At 43.3% G+C, this 19,350-nt stretch overlaps 1 protein-coding gene across 1 annotated transcript in view; it reads left to right on the forward strand.

Annotated features, from left to right (window-relative positions):
* Positions 1-4,769: 4,769 nt before the first annotated feature.
* Positions 4,770-19,350, forward strand: part of SHC4 (SHC adaptor protein 4) — a 137,336-nt gene continuing 122,755 nt past the window's right edge. The window contains exon 1 of the mRNA XM_017544987.2: positions 4,770-6,267. Within this exon, the coding sequence (XP_017400476.1) occupies positions 5,683-6,267 (585 nt within the window). The 5' untranslated portion in view covers positions 4,770-5,682. The remainder of the gene's footprint in view (positions 6,268-19,350) is intronic.

Consider the following 19,350-nt stretch of genomic DNA (forward strand, 5'->3'; position numbering starts at 1 on the left):
GAGCTGTGATTTTTTTATGCAGCAGCCATGCACCCAGACAAAAGGCTTTTTCATTCTCGGATGAAGAAGACTTTATCTTCTTTTACAGCTAGGTACAGCATGTGATTATGTTCTGGCTAATGTGACATAAATTCAAACATTTTATGGGGTATCCAGAATGTTTCCTAAAGAGAGGGGGCATATCTTTCTTTGTTCATTCATCCATTTTTCTGCCTGGAGTGCAGATGAAATATCTGGAGCTCCATCAGCCATTGTGGGCTATGAGGAGAAGGATGATACTTTAGGGATGGCCAGGAGCTGACACTGCCCCCTGGATTTCCCACCTCCGGAGTAATAAACTTTCTATGTAATCCATTGTAATTTAAAATTTTTATCTTATTTGCAACTGAACCTGACCCTAAGTAATTCATCTACTTTTCATTTGCATGATGTCTAACACTTTTTTTTTTTTTTCTCCAGGCGCCCAGCTGGAGTGTAGTGGCACCATCTCAGCTCACTGCAACCTCCACCTCCCAGCTTCAAGCAATTCTTCTGCCTCAGCCTCCCGAGTAGCTGGGACCACAGGCATGTGCCACCACACCCAGCTGATTTTTGTATTTTAGTAGAGACGGGGTTTCACCACATTGGCAAGGATGGTCCTGCTCTCTTGACCTCGTGATCTGCCCGCCTCGGCCTCCGAAAGTGCTGGGATTACAGGTGTGAGCCACTGCGCCCGACCGTCTAACTCTTTATATAGCATTTTCAGGTATGTTATTTTCTTTTCAACAGATAGGAAAATATCCATTTTCCTGTACTTTTTCGTAACTGGTTCTAGTTCTAGGTGCGGGATCAACAGCAACCATCAGAAAACTGTCAACCTCCAGGGCGGGAGACTGTGAGAAAACAGAAAACATTGGGTTCAGGAAGCAAAAGATGATTATTTCCAGAGTTAGTGACAACTTTGGGCCATATGATCCTACCTCCATTTTTGTGAGACTAGGCCCTTCCTCTCAGAGATACAACTCTTCTGCACCATCTCATTTCCCCATCCTGAAAATGATATTTTGGTCTCTACCAAGAACTTAACATAAATATTTTCTTGTGGAATTTTGTTCACCAAAATAGAGCTTCAGCAATGTTTTCATTCCCAACTGATGGGCTGTTAGATTCATTGCAGGTATTGCTCAGTGAAAATCCTTCACCAGTAGGTCTGCTTTATGATAGAAATGATAGTGGCAGCAGGGAGTACGAGTCCTTGTGCTATAGCACTCAGATGTCACCTGCTCCACTTTGTTCCAAAGTAGCAATTGGCCTACAGCTCCCCAGAGTTTTATGTTTCTGCTTTATTCTCTCTCCTCTTCCACATATCCTCTAGCACAACCTACCTCTACCCCGAATTCCACACTGGGTTATCTTCAAAAACTGGGCAGGCATTTTGCCAAGTTCTCTTCTCTCCTTCTCCTGGACCTCGTTAATTCTAGCATGGCCCAGCCTGACCAGGTCTTCCTTGATACTGCCTGTTTTACTCAAGAAGCTCGGCAAGCACAGGCTGTCTCTTAAGAAGCTGACACGTTGTTTTCTAGCAGGTGCCCTTGGGCGGGGGGTGTCTCAGAGTAAAGAAGGCATACCACAGGCGTCTACACAGAACTCTGTTTTCCAAGGGCAATGATGATGGAAATTCATGGTTCTCATGATTTAATGACAATAATGGCTGTTCTTATCTATTATTCATGTTTTTACTTGTAAGGTATTAAGGGTGAATTTTAGAGGTATGATCTCCAAGGAGGAGAAAGAAGCAAGAACCAACATTTATTGAGCATAGAGTAGGAGTTAGGTTCGTATGCACCGGATCATATCACAGTGGTTAAAGGCACAGTTTGGAGTGAGCCAGTGCTCGGTTCTACACCACAACTACCATGCCCTGCCTATGTAACTTGGGCAAGTCAGTAAATGACAAATAGCACCTGCTGCATAGACTTGCTGGGGGCTTAAACGTGAACACTTAGTTCAGGACCTGATTAAGTTAGTGCTTAGCAGATATTAATTATTATTGTACCCATTTTACGTATGCAAAAACTGAGTCTCAGAGAGTAACTTACTCAAAATCCTGCAGCTGGTTCTGTAATTCCCAGAATAATGTTTATCCAATTACGTTTTACTGCTGAGTGCATATTGCTTGTAGGTGGTAGCCCAGCTACCAAGGTTACCGGAGATATCTAGTCTAGTATTATCTTCTGATAAATGATCTTTGGGCTAAATATACTTTCCCTGGGGATTTTGGAGGGGTAAATACAGGAGAACCATAGATAGGAAAATATTCTGCCAGGCCTGATCTCATTGATCGGTGAGGGCCAGCTCAGGGGTAGGCTTCCCAACAATCCCAGAACCTCCAAAAGTCCCCAGCTCTTCTTCCTGCCCAGCCATTTCTCAGAGCTTCAGGAAGGAGTAAGATGCCCTGTAGCCCTCGTAGGCCTGGAAACTAGACTCGAGCTCTCTGGTCCCCTGGGAGGCAGCAGAGTACAGTGGCTGCCAGCACAGGCTCTGCAGTCAGCCCAGAGGGATCCCAGGATCGTTGTTCAACAGCTGGAGCACCTTGGCCAAGTCACTGCCCTTTCTCTCAGCCTCATTTCCATACCTGTAAGGTAGTGATGAACATAATCCTAGCCTCCACAATTTGTTATAATAATTGGACCAGAATGCAGGTAAACTGTCAAGTGTTCTGCAAATAGTAGCTCTTATTAATATTATTTTAATCATCACTAATTGAAGAGGATGTTCTAATGTCCTGGAAAAAGCAAACCATCTGCCTTGCCCACTCATCTACCTGGAATGAAAAGCAGCTCAATCAATGAGCCTTCTCTTGGGCTGCTAGGACTGAGAAAGAAGCCCAGCTGGGCAGGCTCAGCCTAGAGGCTATTCCCCACTTCCCAGTTGCAGATCTGATTTCTTTCACCCGCATAAAAGGCTGTGGCAGAGCTGCCTAAGAGAGCCAAGGTCTCTGGGGTTCCCAAGGACACAGAAGAAGCCCACAGTGGCCACGACTGCTTTCTTACCTTACCTAGTCCCATTTCCCAACCCCCAACCCTCCCAGGACTTATACCTTCTGAGGAATGTAGGCTGGTCTGAGCTCCTGGAATCTGACCAACATGGTGCCTACCTAGATGAGCTGGTGCCCCTGGACAGCTCATCCTGCAGTCATGAGACCTCCGTAAGGATTCCTATCAGCCAGGCAGTCCCCTGTTCTTCCCAGCCTTCTCCAGGTCCACCTGATTTAAAAAACTGTTTTCTTTGGACAGTGTTGGCTTTCTTGGCATCTCCCACTTTGTGCTAATTTTTCTTTTTAATTCCTAGAATGATGTAAACTCTGTGCTGTGAAGGGTAAGAATATGAGCTTCATGGGGAGGCAACTCTGGTTCCAATGGTGTTTTTTTCATACTGCCCACATGTACTTAGTGAGATGGGCACTGTATGGAGCATTGGGCCAAGACTTGACAGGGATGAGGATTATTCATAAACCCTCAGAATGCCCTCATTAGATGGCTGCTGCCAACATATGAGGACATTCAGGCACAGAGAGGTAAAGTAACTTTCTAAAGGCAGCATATGATGAAGTCATCACAACACAACAGAAGCAAGGCAAGGACCCCGGAGAAGGCAACAGAAATGGGGGGAAGCAAGCAGGTGAGGAATGGGGAGGAATGAGAGATACATAATCTTGCCCAGAGCCTGCCTCCTCAGCCCCAGAGAAGAGGGGTCCAACTGATTTAGCTACTTCCTTCAGTTTTGCCACAAAGAGATGTGGGGAGGGAAAAGGAGGTCAGAAAGCATTGAAGGGAAGATTTATGAAGATGCAGCAAGGCCTTCCCAGGGAAAGAAACGTCCAAACAGGCTTGGCAGACAGGATGTGATAGGTGTGTTATTATGCCTGGGGGAGCAGGGAGCTTGGGAGGAAGATACTGCTTTCACTGGTCACTCTCAACCATTTAATTCAGAACCTGTGTTTGGATCCCAAGGGAGCTCTGACTCCCAAAGTCATGAATACCCATGAGCCCAATGCAGCCTTGAGGTCAATAAGATAATGAAGGTGGCACCGTTGACTCCTTTGGTTGCCAGTTTGTCTTAATTTTTAAATTAATGAACAATTTCCGATGTCAGAGCCTTGAGCCACGGAGTAGTGCTGTCTTTAGCTGAGAGTTCTCTTCCTATGTGCGATTTCCACCCCACCCTGATACCCCCACACCTCCAGTGTTTCAGCAGTTTCCTCTTCTCCATTCCTGAAGAACCTGCATTTCCTCTTCCCAGCTCTGGTTTTGGCTTCCTGTGTGCTAAGCCTTTGCAGTTGTCATGTCTTCAGGATGCATTTGATAGGTACAGGAAGTTGCACCAGACGGAAGATGGAACCAACAATCAATAAAAAAAGAACTATGTTTCTAAGAAAAATGCATCATGGCTTCCCACAGGAGTTGTGAACCATTTGTCCTAAAATCACTGGAACAATGAGTCTAATTTTTAGCTTTTCTGCTCTGCTCTCCTGGCCATCTCAACAAGAAAAAATAGATCTTTTAACCTGCTGCTCCCCGGCTAATGATCTGTAGTAAAGATTGCCTTTCCTTTTAACTCATTCATCAGACATCACAAAATAAAATATGTCCCTCGTCTCCCACTAGCTTGATTTCTCTGGGCTACTAGTTTAGTATATTTATGGTGTATGAGTCATCAAGCTGCCTCCTGATTGGATAAAAACCAAGCACCTCTGAGACCGTCAGTCAATTACAGCTATTCTCAGCTTCATTCACAGATTTATTAGCTTGCACACACACGGAAATTCAGTCGGCAAAGTTCATTCATAAAAATTTCAACACGCTGCGTATCCTGCACATCTCAGCTTTCGGCTGCAAATGGGCTTCTGAAAAAAGCTCCGAGAGGAGTCCAGGAGGGAGGGAAGCTCTGAGCGAGGGTGGGCAGGCGGGGAGGGGATCTGAAGAACAGGACCCATCACAAGTCAGTGAAACAATGCGGAGCAGCGCCCGTCAGTAGTACTCCTGGCTGGTGTCCCAGAACGGGATGCAAGACCAGATCTTCCAAGAGAGGGCAGCCTTTGGAATCAACGAACCCAGGCAGAAAGGCCTTTGGCTCATACTTTTTTTTTTTTTTTTTTTTTTTTTTTCCTTTTTAAATGAACAATCACTGGAACAAATAAAGGGTTAATAGGCCAGTCATTTGCCCCGCCCTGTGGGAGCCGAAGGGAGCAGGTTTGAAAGTTCCTGTGTGTAGAAGAGGAAGCTAGGGTGAGGGTGGGAGTGGGGGTGCCAAATATTTCTACTCGGCTCCTGCAAGGCCAGTGATGCAGCGGCCCCCCCAGGCGGGTGCTGGGCCGGGCTCTGTGCCTCAGAGTTGGCCGTGAGCGACCCCCGCCGCCAGAAGCCCGAGTCTAGGCTCTCCGAACGAGAATTCCAAGGCGAGAACACTGGTGCCTCTGCCTGGGCCAGGGAGGGACTGAAATCAGAGCAGAGGAGGCGTTTCCCCCCTGGGCTGTCACCCTTAAGGGGCCGGGAGCCGAGGTGGGCGAGCGCGAGAGCAGAGTTGGAGAGGTAGCTGCTGCGAGTTGCATCCGGCTTTGAAGTATTTGATGTCTGCACCGTTTATCTACCAGAAGACGACGCGATTTATGCAACAGTATCCTGTTTCAGCACTGCCAAGGCTATGCGAGAAAGCGGCCAGGACAGCCTGGCAGGACTCGTGCTGTATGTAGGACTCTTCGGGCACCCCGGGATGCTGCACAGGGCCAAGTACAGCCGCTTTCGGAACGAGTCGATCACGTCCTTGGATGAAGGTAGCCCCGGAGGCTCGGTCGGGAACAAGGGCTCCCCGCAGCCTCCCCATCCCACCCTGGCACCTCACCTGCCGGCCGAAGATGCTACCTTGCCGTCGCAGGAGAGCCCCACCCCACTGTGCACCTTGATCCCCCGCATGGCGAGCATGAAGCTGGCCAACCCGGCCACTTTGCTGAGTCTGAAAAACTTTTGCCTGGGTACCAAAGAGGTGCCTCGGCTGAAGCTCCAGGAAAGCCGGGACCCAGGTTCCAGCAGCCCGTCATCCCCAGAAACCAGTCTAAGTGGGTCCGGGACTGCACCTCCACCGCAGCCGGACCTGGTGGGCCACAGGGCAACCGTCTTAACCCCTGATTCGTGCCCACTTCCTCGCCCTAGGGAGCCACCTCTTAGGAGCAGGCAGGACAGGCACTTTCTACAGCACCTGTTGGGGATGGGCATGAACTACTGTGTGAGGGTAAGTCCATTTTCCTCTCTGCATTCTTTCTAAAAATTTCTGTGGAAGGGGGCATCTCCTCTGCTCTCTTCAAGGGGCCTAATGTTAACCTGCCTGCTGGGTTCTGTGGACAGGACATTATATAACTGGACCAAGGAGGAAGGGAGCTTGGTTTACAAATGGCCCTACAACTATCTGATTTGTACTAGAGTCAGGTAGCCTTTGGTTCAAGGACACGAACTGGTGCTAACTTGTAGGTCGTGAACTTGTAGGTACTTGGCAGGTGTAGAGGCAAGTTTTGATAGAGTCAGCTGATGGCACCAGTTTGTCCCCACTGGACCCAGTATTCTGGCCAAAAAGAGTCAAGGATTTCCATTCTGATCAGTGATTGAGACCTGGTAGGTTATACTGGCCTTTGTATTTTGGATGAATACAGCAAAGATTTCTGTGCCAGAGAAACACATAGTGTGTAAGGGACTTGAATTATTCTTTAAAAATTTATTTCAGAATTTAACAAACACTTCTCAAAACATGTCCGAGTATCTAACCTTGCACTAGTAGCTAGTCTTAGCTCTCCGGTGCACATTTATTGCCTTTACTGCCTACGCTGCAGCAATTAGGCCTCGTCTATGGGCTATGTGCGAAATCAAGGTCCTTACTGGTCTTGCATCTGTCCTTGCTCGGTCAAGATTTGGGCAAATGAAGATTTGGCCTGTGCCCTTTTGGTGCTCACATTTCAATGAGGGGCATCAACGAATACATGTGAAATACTAAGAGAATAATACTTAGCAATAGATACTAATATGAGAATGCTGAGGCAATTCAGAAAAAGGGAAAGATTATATGGTCTGGGATTCATTCACACGGGGCACCCTTGGGAAAAGATGAATCTTGGAAGAAATATCAGATCTGGGTTGGCAGAAAGGAGGAGATTCCTGGTAGGCCAAGAATAGAAGCAGAGTCACGGTGGTGGTTGCAAGGGAGCATCGCACAGCTGGGCCTCATTGAATAGGAAGGGGAATGCTGGGTAGCAGTGGGTGACTGAGGGAGGAGTTGGCAAGTAGCACTCAAACAAGTATGAGTTGAATAAAGACAAATAGAGATCACAGGTAGCTTGGGAGAAGGGAGTCATTGACCAAACTCTTAAATGCCAAATGAGGAGATTGAAAATACTCTGATTGGTAAATGAGAATCCTCCTGGGTTTGTAGGACAGGACTTGCTGAAAGTAATTTTTAAAAGGGCAGACGGTTGATTTATTTGACATGGATTAAAGCAGGAAAAAAATTAGAGACTTGGAGTCCAGTAAGAATGGTACTCTGAGAGTTTAGGTATGAGGGGATGAGAACATGGATTAAGATGGAGAGGAGAGAAAGGAGGTGAATGGTAAGGCATTCTGTGAAAGAAGAATGAGAGAAGCCTCAACAACCCTGGGAGATTAATCAGATCATTTCATATCATAATACAAATAATAGAATAGTGAACATATATTGAGCAGTGGGTAGATTGATTAGTGTGTTCCCGTTGTTATCAGAGTCATGAATGATTATTGATGAAGGGCTGTAAAGAGTGAAAAAAACCTTTCAAGTTGAAGTCTCAGAATGACATCAGTGATGCCAATGACTGAAACAGTAAATTAGGAAGTGGACTCTAAGTTTGTTTTTGACATATTAAACTTAATGTAATGATCTCTAAATAATGCTGATAGGTAGGCAGACAAGTCATATAAGACTAGCACTCAGGTGAGAGGTCTGATCTGAAGGCGTAAATTAGAGAGCTGGCCCAATAACTGTATTATAAACAGACAGGATCTCAAGGAAGCCCAAATAATAAACATCAGAATAGTTAGAGAGAGAGCAGACTTGGGCAGTCCTGGCAAATGGATAACTAAAACCTCTAAAGCAGATAAATGTCTGGAACATGCAGCTCCTGCCTCCTCCACAGTGGATGGTGCATAATGAAAATATTTTCATGTATCTAGTCAAAGTTCATGGGCATATTCTCATTTGTCAAGATTAGGTGTGTGCCAGGCCCTCAAGGGAAAATGAGTGACTCTCCAACCCTGGGCTCTCTGCGCGGGCCTTACCATCATCTGCACATCCTCCAGCCTCTGCCTCACCTTTCCTTTCCTCTTGTGCTTCCTGCAACCTCCCCATACCTACACACCTGTACAATTTTAAATGTGAAAAGAGTTGCTGTGTGATCTCCAGTTTCCCTAGGGAGTGCCTCCTCTGGTGTTTTAGATTTTTAATGAGGGCACCATCTGTCTTTTCATGGCGATAATCACTGACCCCAGAAAAAGTGCCGACCCCATGACCCAAATGAACCTCACAAGATTGCCAATATCTGTGACATATAATACAAGCTAATGACATCTCTTATGAGGTCAAAATACATGAAAGAGCTTACTTTATTAATTTTTATAGAATCCTAACTTTGAAAGATGGAAGAGACCCAGAAGTTATCAAGGTCAATTCCTTTATGGCGAAACCAAACCCAGATAAGTAGTTTTTTAAAGGCCAGGCAAGTGAGTTAAAAGCAGAGTGAGATCTGGAGCGCAAACCTCCTGTGTGCCTTTCTTATTTGTCTTCACTACAGGTTTCTATCCCGTTCCTCAGAATTCTTTTGAGATGGGAACCAATTGTTAAAAATAAAATGCCAAGCTATTAATTTAAGTAAAAGATACCATACCAAATGGACCAAAGTTGTGAGCCCTGTATACTCATCTGTAGGAAAAAGCGCAAAAGAAAATTTAAATCAAACCTTGCCCGGTAATAATGGATTCAGAGGAGAGAACTGAGAGAGAGATGATCTTAATGGCTAGTTGACACAGGTCTAGTGGATTTAGGGGCAAATTTTACAGGAAAAAAACCACCCCATATTCTATCTTCTTATCCATATCACGTGACTGCTCCCTCCCTGCCACAACTTATTTGCTAATCCATTCATCCATTTATTCAACAAGTATGTATTATGAATCAATTATGCAGCAGGAACTGTTCTAGGCATTGGGCATCCATGAACAAAACGAATCAGTTCTAAGCATCAGTAAACAAGAGACCACGTCTGAACCATTGTGAAATATTCTAGTGAGTAGAGATAGGTTAAACTGAATACATGAAAAAATATACTATTTCAGATGGTAATAAGGGCTATGGAGAGCAATAAAGTGGGGTAACTGAAAAAGGCAGGAGCTTGGGTGGGAATGGAAGGCCTTTCTTCTGGGTAAAAAAATGGGATTGTTATAGCTACTCTTTATTTCATTTTCTTGTGTCTTTTCTCTTTACAATAGGGACTATATTTTCCATCTGTGCTATGCTAGAGTTGACGGTGGGTTAAACATTCTGTTTTTTAAAAATGCCTCTTTATTTGGTCTTATGGCGTAGAATCAATTACACAGCTGAAAATACTTGATGAATCCTGAGCGCCTGTTTTTGAGTAACTTTCATTTAAGCTCAGACTTTGGACCCCCTGAAGGTTTCTCAGGGAAGGGGGCCTAGCAAACCATTCTTTGAAAGATATTGAGACAGGAATAGGACGGTGAGATCCCACTCTGGGCAAAGTAGTGAGGTATGCAAAGCGCATTAAATGGCGTCAAGTGTGACTTCATTCTCCCCGTAAGACTAAGTCTTTCTTTAGAGGCCTTTCCAAGTGCGTTCATCCATCAGCAGACATTCAGTTAAGGGTCTCCCAGGTGCCCAACATAGTGTGGAATGTGGAAAATCCACAACGTGACACCGTTCTCCTCTTTAAAATGAGGAATTGGCCTGTATGGCCTTGAAAGCCCCTCACAGCACCAGCATTTAATGACTCCAGGATTCCATTCTCACACGGGAGGTGTTTAAAATGTTAGTTTCCTTTCCAACTCTCAACTTGGCTCAAAGACTTAATCAAGCAGAGGCAAAGAAACCAACCCTGATGAGCTTTCGCAGTTAACTGCAGTGGCCCTCACCACAACCTCCAGAGGAAGGCTGTGTTCTCCAGGCGAGGACGCTGAGCCCGAGTGTTGGTGATCCACAGGATACTGCACAACCAGTAAGCCACAGACTGAGGATTCCTATCCAGGTGTGTCTCACTCCAATGCTCCTCCTCTTCCCGACCTCTCACTTGCCTCCAAGTAAGACAGGCAGTCTTTGCAGTATGGGAATGGAGTAGCGTATGAAAGACCGCACAGTGCAGGGCAGCCTCATCGTAGGACCAGCCCGTGGAACTTGCCTTGTCATATGCATTTGCATGATTTCAGTCTCTTCACTTCAGCCCAGACAACTGTTTCCCAGATAGTATTCGTTTCCTAGGGCTGCTGAAAGAAGTACCACAGACTGGGTGGCTTACTACTGTAGAAATCAGTTCTCTCACAGTTCTTGAGGCTAGACATCTGAAATCGAGATATCAACCAAGTCATGCTGTCTCTAAAAGCCCTAGGGGAGGAATCCTAGAGCTTTTCCTGGTCCCTTCTAGCTTTTGGTGGTTGCCAGCAATTCTTGGTGCTGCTTGGCTTGTAGATGCAGCACTCCAATCCCTGCTTCTGTCTTCAGATGCATTCTCTCTGTGTGTCCATTGCCAAAGCTCCCTCTTTTTTATAAGAGCATCAGTCTTGGATTAGGGCTCACTCTTACCTAGTATAATCTCATCTTCACGTGATTACATTTGAAAAGACCCTATTTCTAAAAAAGGTCACACTCAGAAGTTCTGAGGGTTGGCTTGGCATATCTTTTTTGGTGGACATAATTCAACCCATAACAGTCCCCAAGAACATTTATTGCAATGTGTTTGCTCACACAGGACTTCTTGGGTATCAAGCTCATCAGCTTTGTGTGCAAATATAAATTGGTATTGAAAAAATTTCTTTACTTCCTTTGTAAATCTCACAGTATACTCTTACCATCCATCTTCTCCTAAGGTATCTTATCACTGAGCCAGTAAACTAATATTTTCAATCATCTATTGTCTAGACTAGATGTCTACCTCAAGTAGCTTTTCCATAGGAGAGTACAGGTCTAGGAGTTTGAAAACTTGTATTAAAGGAGTTTGGAGGCTCCTTTATTAAAGGAATGTATTAAAGTAATGACACTAAGCTGTGTGACCTTGAGTGAGTCACTTAACCTCTTTGGGCCTCATTTTCTCATATTTAAAAGAAATTTCTGCCAGGCACAGTGGCTCATGCCTGTAATACTAGTACTTAGGGAGGCTGAGGCAGGTGGATCATTTGAGGTCAGGAGTTCTAGACCAGCCTGGCCAACATAATGAAACCCCATCTAAATTTTGTAAAAACACAAAAATCAGCCAGGCATGGTTGCATGCACCTGTAGTCCCAGCTACTTGGGAGGCTGAGATGGGAGGATCATTTGAACCTGGGAAGTGGTGGTTGCAGTGAGCTGAGATCATGCCACTACACTCCAGCCTGGTGACAGAGTGAGACTCTGTCTCAAAAAAAGAAAAAAAAAGAAGAAGTTTGAACAAAATGCTGTTTAAAATCCTGAGACTCCAGGTCTTCTTTCCTACCTGTCCGAAACTCCTTACTACTAGGATCTCTTTTGGTTAGAAAGAGTTTCCTTGAGGAAATAATGTTTATCCACTTTATGTTAGCAGAGAAGAGAAAGAACGTCCTTTAGGGATGCATTAACTTTTATTTTAGCCCTCTCTTACTAACACTGAGCTGGCTTCACCAGTAACGCAGAAAGGCGGGTGTTATATAGTCATGGGTGGAGGCAGTTTTACTTACTTACTAGTTTTAGAGAGATGGAGGGTGGTAGAACAGCATCCAAGAGTAGGATTCCAGGGAGGGGTGAAGCGTGGGCTAGTTCGGGGGCAGGCCAGGGTGAAAAGAGGTGAGTGATAGTGGATGGGATTATGGGAACATGGCATTGCTCACGTGTCTGGCCAGCTACGTCTGGCTGGGCTTGGTGTCCAACAGGAGGACTGCAGGAACAACAGAAATTAAGCCATCTCTATTTCCTCTAGACAAAAGAACCAAGAGAAAAAGGCCTCGCCACCCATAGTCTGGTAACTCTAACTTTGAAAGAGGGAGATTTGTCACTCCAGGAGACTCCTGGAGAGACAATTCTATGGTTTACATAATGAAGCCAGACCTGGGTGGTTCAGGCACCCACAGCGAAGGGACATGGCTTTCTGCCCCTGTAAATTTCCCTGTTTTCTAAGTTATTGGTGGTTGAGAGGGAGGTAATATGGATTGGAGGAAATAATTCAAGCTAAAACTGATGACTCGGCATTCAGGGTATTCTATTTCCCTTCCTATTTCTTTCTTGGAGTAGATGTGGAAGTAGATTCTGCTAGAACTTAGAGAAAGCCTGGCAAGTTTGACCTGTTCCTCGGTCTTCTCTCTAGATCTTCACATATCCCTTGATTGATCCAGTGCTTCCCTACCCCTTAACTGCAAGGAAGACCTTGCAGTTAGAGGTCAGGGAGTCTGCACAGTTCATTCTGCAGTTGAGGAAACTAAGGCTCAGACATGTGAAGTAAATTGCCCCAAACCACACATCTGCCAGTGGTGGAGCCCAGACAAGAGCCCCCAGTTCTGTGTACAGCTCTCTATATTCTACCCCACCTTGCTTCGCCTTCCCCCACTCGCTGAACCAAATGTGCTACACCAAATGCCTCTACCTGATTAAAATGCTTTTTAGAAAAATAATTACAGAAACTTTTTTTCTAATGGGAAAATTGTCTTAAAATAGCAGTGAGAAGAAAAAAGGGAGCATGGAAGAGTGGCGAGGAGACCAAAGAACACTGGCTTGGCCAGTGTCAACCTTTTGATTAAGGAGCTCCCCGTGGGTGGCAGTGTGTCCATGCTGGACTAGGACATGTTAGCAAATGCACGGACTGGCCCCCATTTCATTCATTTTCTATAACCCCAATGACCTTCAGGTCATTTCCCCAACATGGGTTCCTCTCGTTTCCATGTTTATGTTACCCTGAAGCCAATACAGTGTTGTCCTATGGAGGGACCTAACCAACCGTGGATCCCAATATGACAGTTCCATCACCAGGAGAGTGATCTAAATAAATGATGCACACATGCTTCCCCACATCCCCCTCCTACCCTGCTTCACTCACTTACATCATCTGTCTGCACCTGAAGGTGGCTAGGTTTGCACACCGCCCATGGCATTGGATCGTGAAGACATTTCTAACCCCTTTGTCTTTCATTTTCCGCTTCAGAATATGTGGGAAAGAAGCTGATAATGTCCTCTTCCTGGGTAAACATACTGGGATGTCTTTCTTTTATGCAAAGGGACAAAGAGTACTGGGGGCTGCTTGAGACCCAAGAGAGAGAGATCCTGCCTTCTCAATGCAGGGAGTGTTTTCTTATTCTAACAATGTTGCAAAGAGTTTTTAAGGGTAGTACAACTCCAGGATTAGTACAGGCTGTTCCTAGAAGAGATTGTGGGTGAAAAGTTAATTTGTACATCAGTTCTTTGGGACATGAAATTTCCCAGAGAAATAAAAACTAAAACTTGATAAGCCTTCTCATCTGGTTAGGGAGAGGATAAAATAACAAACTGTATGTAAAAAGCTTAGCACAGAGCCTGTCTCATGGTAGGTCCCAAGTGGAGGGAGGAGGATGGCCTTTCAATAGTCTAGGGGTGCTCTGGGCCAAAAACTCAGGATAGACTAAACTTGGTTTTGGCATTTCCCCACATTCTTTTGGCATACTTTCTCCTGGCCGGCAGCACCACCCTGGCAGAACTTTCTTCCCTGAGTCTTGCCTGGTGCTGCTCACCAGCAAAGACCTGCCTTCTCTAAAGCTGCCTGTCTGCTCGTCAGGCCCCTGCTCTTCCAGGGCAGCATAGCGGAAAACATCTGCATTTTGGACAGATGTTTATTTACTTCACTGACTCTGTATTATAGTTTTTGACAAAAGTTTGCTGAGGGCCACCTATATCAGTTAAAAATGCTTGTTAAAAAAATGCAGATTCCCAGTCCCCATCTTGAACTTACTGGACCAGAATATCTGAGGCCGGGGCCTAGAAACCTGCATTTCTGGCAAACTCCCTATGTGATTCTGCAGCAGAGAAGATTTGGGAACCTCTGCTGAGTCCAGTCAGCACAGTGTTTCTCAAATGGGCAGTATTTTGCCGCTCAAGGGACATGCGGTAATGTCTGGAGACATTTTAGATTGTCATAACTGGGAGGGGAGGTGAGTGCTCCTGGCCTTGAGTGGCTAGAGGGCAGGATGCAGCTAAGCAGCCTGCAAGGCCCAGGGCAGTTCCCACAACACAGCACGTCAGAAGTGCTGAGGCGGAGAAGCCTTGAGCCAGTGGGATGAAGTGCATGATCCCAGGATGGATATTAGGAGGTAATATTAAATAGAAAAATAAACAACTGCTCAGTGATTCCTGTAATTCTTTTTTTAAAAATATATATTTTATTGCATTTTAGGTTTTGGGGTACACGTGAAGAACATGTAAGATCGTTGCATAGGTACATACATGGCAAGGTTGTTTGCAGCCTTCCTCCCCATCACCTATATCTGGCATTTCTCCCCATGTTATCCCTCCCCAACTCCCCACTCTCTGCTGTCCCTCCCCTAGTTCTCGCCCCCAGCCGCTTCTAAATGTTCTCATTTTCTTCTTCCCACCCCCACCTTTTTTTTTAGACAGAGTCTCACTCTGTCGCCCAGGCTGGAGTGCAGTGGCACAATCTCAGCTCACTGCAACCTCTGCCTCCCGGGTTCAAGTGATTCTCTTGCCTTAGCCTCTTGAGTAGCTGGGACTACAGACATGCACCACCATGCGCAGCTAATTTTTGTATTTTTAATAAAGACAGGGTTTCACCATGTTGGCCAAGATGGTCTCAATCTCTTGACCTCGTGATCTTCTGCCTTGGCCTTCCAAAGTGCTGGGATTACAGGCATGAGCCACTGCACCCGGCCCCCTTCTTTCTCCTCTTTTAAATCCACAGCTTATCTAAAAATGATAGTTCACACCACTTTCCACCCAAACAATATTTCTGTGGCTTTTATATCAGGATCTCAAGTCATGGGATGAGGGTGGGCCACGTGAGCCATATGTTGCTGTGAGCCACTTGTACATCAAGGATGTCCACATTAGGACAGATTCTGCCTTGACACAGGGGCACGTGGGGCTAAATGGCATTGGCCAGCTAGCTTAGTCTTTTTTTTTTTTTTGTGGAGGGGTATGGAAATATGAGATTTTATTAGCATTTGTTTAGAAATATAGGAACACATCATCACATTCCCATTAATATAATAGCTATGATTTGTTGAGCTCTGTGTATATTGCAGGAAGCTTGCATCAATTACCTCACAATGACCCTGTGGAACTGACACCAAGAGAGGCTCATTATCAGGCCTCGATGCTTCTAAGTAGCAAGTGTCAGTATTGAAATGGGAGTCCAACAGGTAAACTCCACTATTGTAGTTTGCTTTACACAGTGTTTTGTTTTTTTTTTTTAAACTTATTTTAAGTTCATAGGTAAACTTGTGTCATGGGGGTTTGTTGTACAGATTATTTCATCACCCAGATATTAGGCCTGGTACCCATTAGTTATTTTTCCTAATCCTCTCCCCTGTTCCACCCTCCACCCTCTGATAGGCCCCAGTGTGTGTTGTTCCCCTCTATATGTCCATAGGTATTCATCATTTGGCTCCCACTTGTAAATGAGAACATGCAGTATTTGGTTTTCTGTTCCTGCGTTAGTTTGCTAAGGACAATGGCCTCCAGCTCCATCCAAAGGACATGATTGCATTCTTTTTCATGGCTGCATAGCTTTCCTTGGTATGTATGTACCACATTTGCTTTATCCAGTCTGTCACTGATGGTCATTTAAGTTGATTCTGTGTCTTTGCTATTGTGAATAGTGCTGCAGTGAACACTCACATGCATGTGTCTTTATAATATAACAATTCATATTCCTTTGATTATATACCTAGTAATGGGATTGCTGGGTCGAATCGTATTTCTGTCTTTATATCTTTGAGGAATTGCCACACCGTCTGCCACAATGGTTGAACTAATTCACACTCCCACTAAGAGTATATAAGCATTCCTTTTTCTCTACAATCTCACCAGCATCTGTTATTTTTTTTGACATTTTAATAACCATTCTGACTGGTGTGAGATGGTATGTGGTTTTGATTTGCATTGCTCTAATGATCAGTGATGCTGAGCTTTTTTCATATAATAGTTGGCCACATAGATACCTTCTTTTGAGAAATGTCTGTTCATGTCCTTTACCCACTTTTTAATGGGATTGTTTTTTTCTTGTACATTTGTTTAAGTTCTTTATAGATGGAGGGTATTAGACCTTTGTTGGATGCATAGTTTGCAAAAATTTTCTCCCATTCTGTAGGTTGTCTTTTTGCTCTGTTGATAGTTGTTATTGCTGTGAAGATAGCTTTGTATATTAATCATGGTATCCTACCATTACTTGTACCTTCAGTTCCACAGGGAAATGCATTAAGACTTTTAACAACAAATTTACAAATAAATTTTAATAGCAGAGGCTGTCTTGAGATTGAAAACTTCCTCTAGTTAGAGGGGATGACATTACAGAAGGCAAGAGACCTGAAAAACCCATGTACTTTAAAGACAACCCCAGAAATTGGATTTTTACCCTCAATATCATCAGAGAATAATTTATTATATATATGAATCATTTATTGGGAAGTGGTGAAATGCATAATTCAAACTTAATTTTTTTTTAACCTAATGCCAATCCTGGCTCCTTGAAAGGCCATCAATCCTCCCACGTCCCTCTCAGCTTGGTTCCTTTAACCCTGGCCTCAGAACTCATCTGATACATTAGACTACAAAGTTCTGTTTCATGGTGAGTTAAGCTATCCAAGGTCACAGGGCTCATCAGCAGCAGAGCAGACTAAATTCACATCTCCTTACTCCCAGGTCAGTGCTCTTTCCACTACATTATGTGAATGAGAGATAATTCTTGCGTGAGGAGGTATAGTAGGAAAGCAAAGCAAAGGTGTCCCCACAAATTACTGTAATATAGAGAAGGTTGTAATAAATGACACCAAAGTGATACCAGTAAAGGATTATGGGAGTTCAAAGAAGAAAGGGCACATCTTCAATTTGAGATGTTTAGAGACAGTTTCACTGCGGAAGAGGCATCTTACTTGAGTTTTAAGAAATGGGTACAGTTTCCATAGGCTGAGATGGAAAGACAACACCCAAGGCAAAGTGAAGACATGGAGGTGGGAAAGTAGGGATGTATTTGGAGAGCAGTCAGTGGTTCAACTTGGTTGAACAGTGAAAGAGGTATATGTAGGAAATCAGAGGGAAAATAAGATGGATTCATACAACAAGGTTGTATAGTACCTGAAAAGTAGGGCTTTCAACAGAAAGCCACTAGATACTTTTCTAAATGAGGGAGTGACAAATGCAGAGATAGGCTTTAGGAAGATTACATGGGCTGTAATCTTCGAGAGGAAGTAAGAGGAGGGAGTCTGGTGAAAGGCAACCAGAAAAGAAGCAGAATGATAACAAAGGCAGTGGCACTAGGAAGAGAGGGGAAAGATGGGACACCTAAGGGAGGAAGAAGCCACCAGCTTCTCACCCCTTCAGATATGGGTCACAGGCAGGAAAGTGAGGGGGCAGGAAGGATGGGGTTGGGGATGAGTCCCATTGTGCACGTGATGTGTTCAAGGTGACCCCAAAGCATGCAGGTGGAAATTCCCCAGCAGAAAAAATGGAATGGGATGGGATGGGATGGAATGGCTGCCACAAGGAGAGGTTAGATCAGGATTTAGGATTTAGGCGTTCTATGGAAAGGTAGGAAGGGAATGGGCAGAATGAAGAACAGGATGAGGAGAGGATAGGTAACCTAGGGAGAGGGTGGAGAGAGTTTCCAGGAGAGAGAGGTTGGTCAAAACCATGTCAAAACCTGTGGAGGGTTCAAGGAAGACGAGAACTGAGAAAGATGCATAGGGCTCGGTCTTTTGTCTTCCTGCTCCTACCCTCCTCCAGGATATTAATTCCAGCCATCGCTACCCAAGCACACCAGTGGATATCCCACACCTCCACCGTCACCTCTGCCCACTCAGTGAATGGTGCTTCCCTGTTGTCCAAGTCAGAAGTCTGGGGACCATTCTAGACCACTCACTCTGTCTTGTCGCATGCAGCCTCCTCTTATCACAAACTGTCAATTCCACCTTTATGACATTCCTCACACACTCCCATTTTCCTCCATCCCACTGCAGTTGCTAAGTGGGGTCTCTAGTATGCAACATGTTAAAACTTATTTGATCGCCTTCTTATGGGCTAATATTCTGTGAAACAGGTTCAGAAACTCTGCTACCGTAGCTTTCATTTGAAACTGGGAGGTCAATAATCATAAGGTAGAAAGTGATATATGCAATAGAAAGTAAATATATTATATATAATAAATATATATAAAATAATTATAATGATACAATATAAAATGATATATATAATTATATAATATAAAATATGTTATTATATAATGATATATTTAATATATTATATATAAATTATATATTAATATATGTTTGTTATATGGTAATAGATATATTATATTCATATTAGTTATTAATAACAAAATATTTTAATATATTAATATTTTATTAATAATAAAGAAAAATAAATATTTTATTATTAATATTTTATTAATAACATTAATAATGTTATATATAATATATAACTAATGTTATATATTACATATAATGTTATATACTAATATAACTAATAATATTATGTGTATAACCAATGTTATATATTATATATAATGTAATTTTATATAATAATATAATATAACACTAATAGTGTTATTAATATTAATACAATATTAGCTTATATATTATTTCATATTTTGCATATTTTATATCGTATATTAAAATTACATATAATATATAATTTGCATATTAATATATCATCTAAATTATAAATTATACATAATTTATATTTATATAAATTTTATATTTAATATATATATTTATAATTTAAAATGATTATAATATAATTTTTATATTATAATTTATATTTATAATTATATCTATTAATTTATAATTATATATAATTATAAAATTGTATTACTTTTTATATAATTTTTATAAATTATATGTATAATTTATGATTTATATACATTATAAATTT

This window comes from Cebus imitator, unplaced genomic scaffold (genome assembly GCF_001604975.1).
Source record: "Cebus imitator isolate Cc_AM_T3 unplaced genomic scaffold, Cebus_imitator-1.0 Scaffold9, whole genome shotgun sequence".
Classification (NCBI taxonomy): Eukaryota; Metazoa; Chordata; class Mammalia; order Primates; family Cebidae; genus Cebus; species Cebus imitator.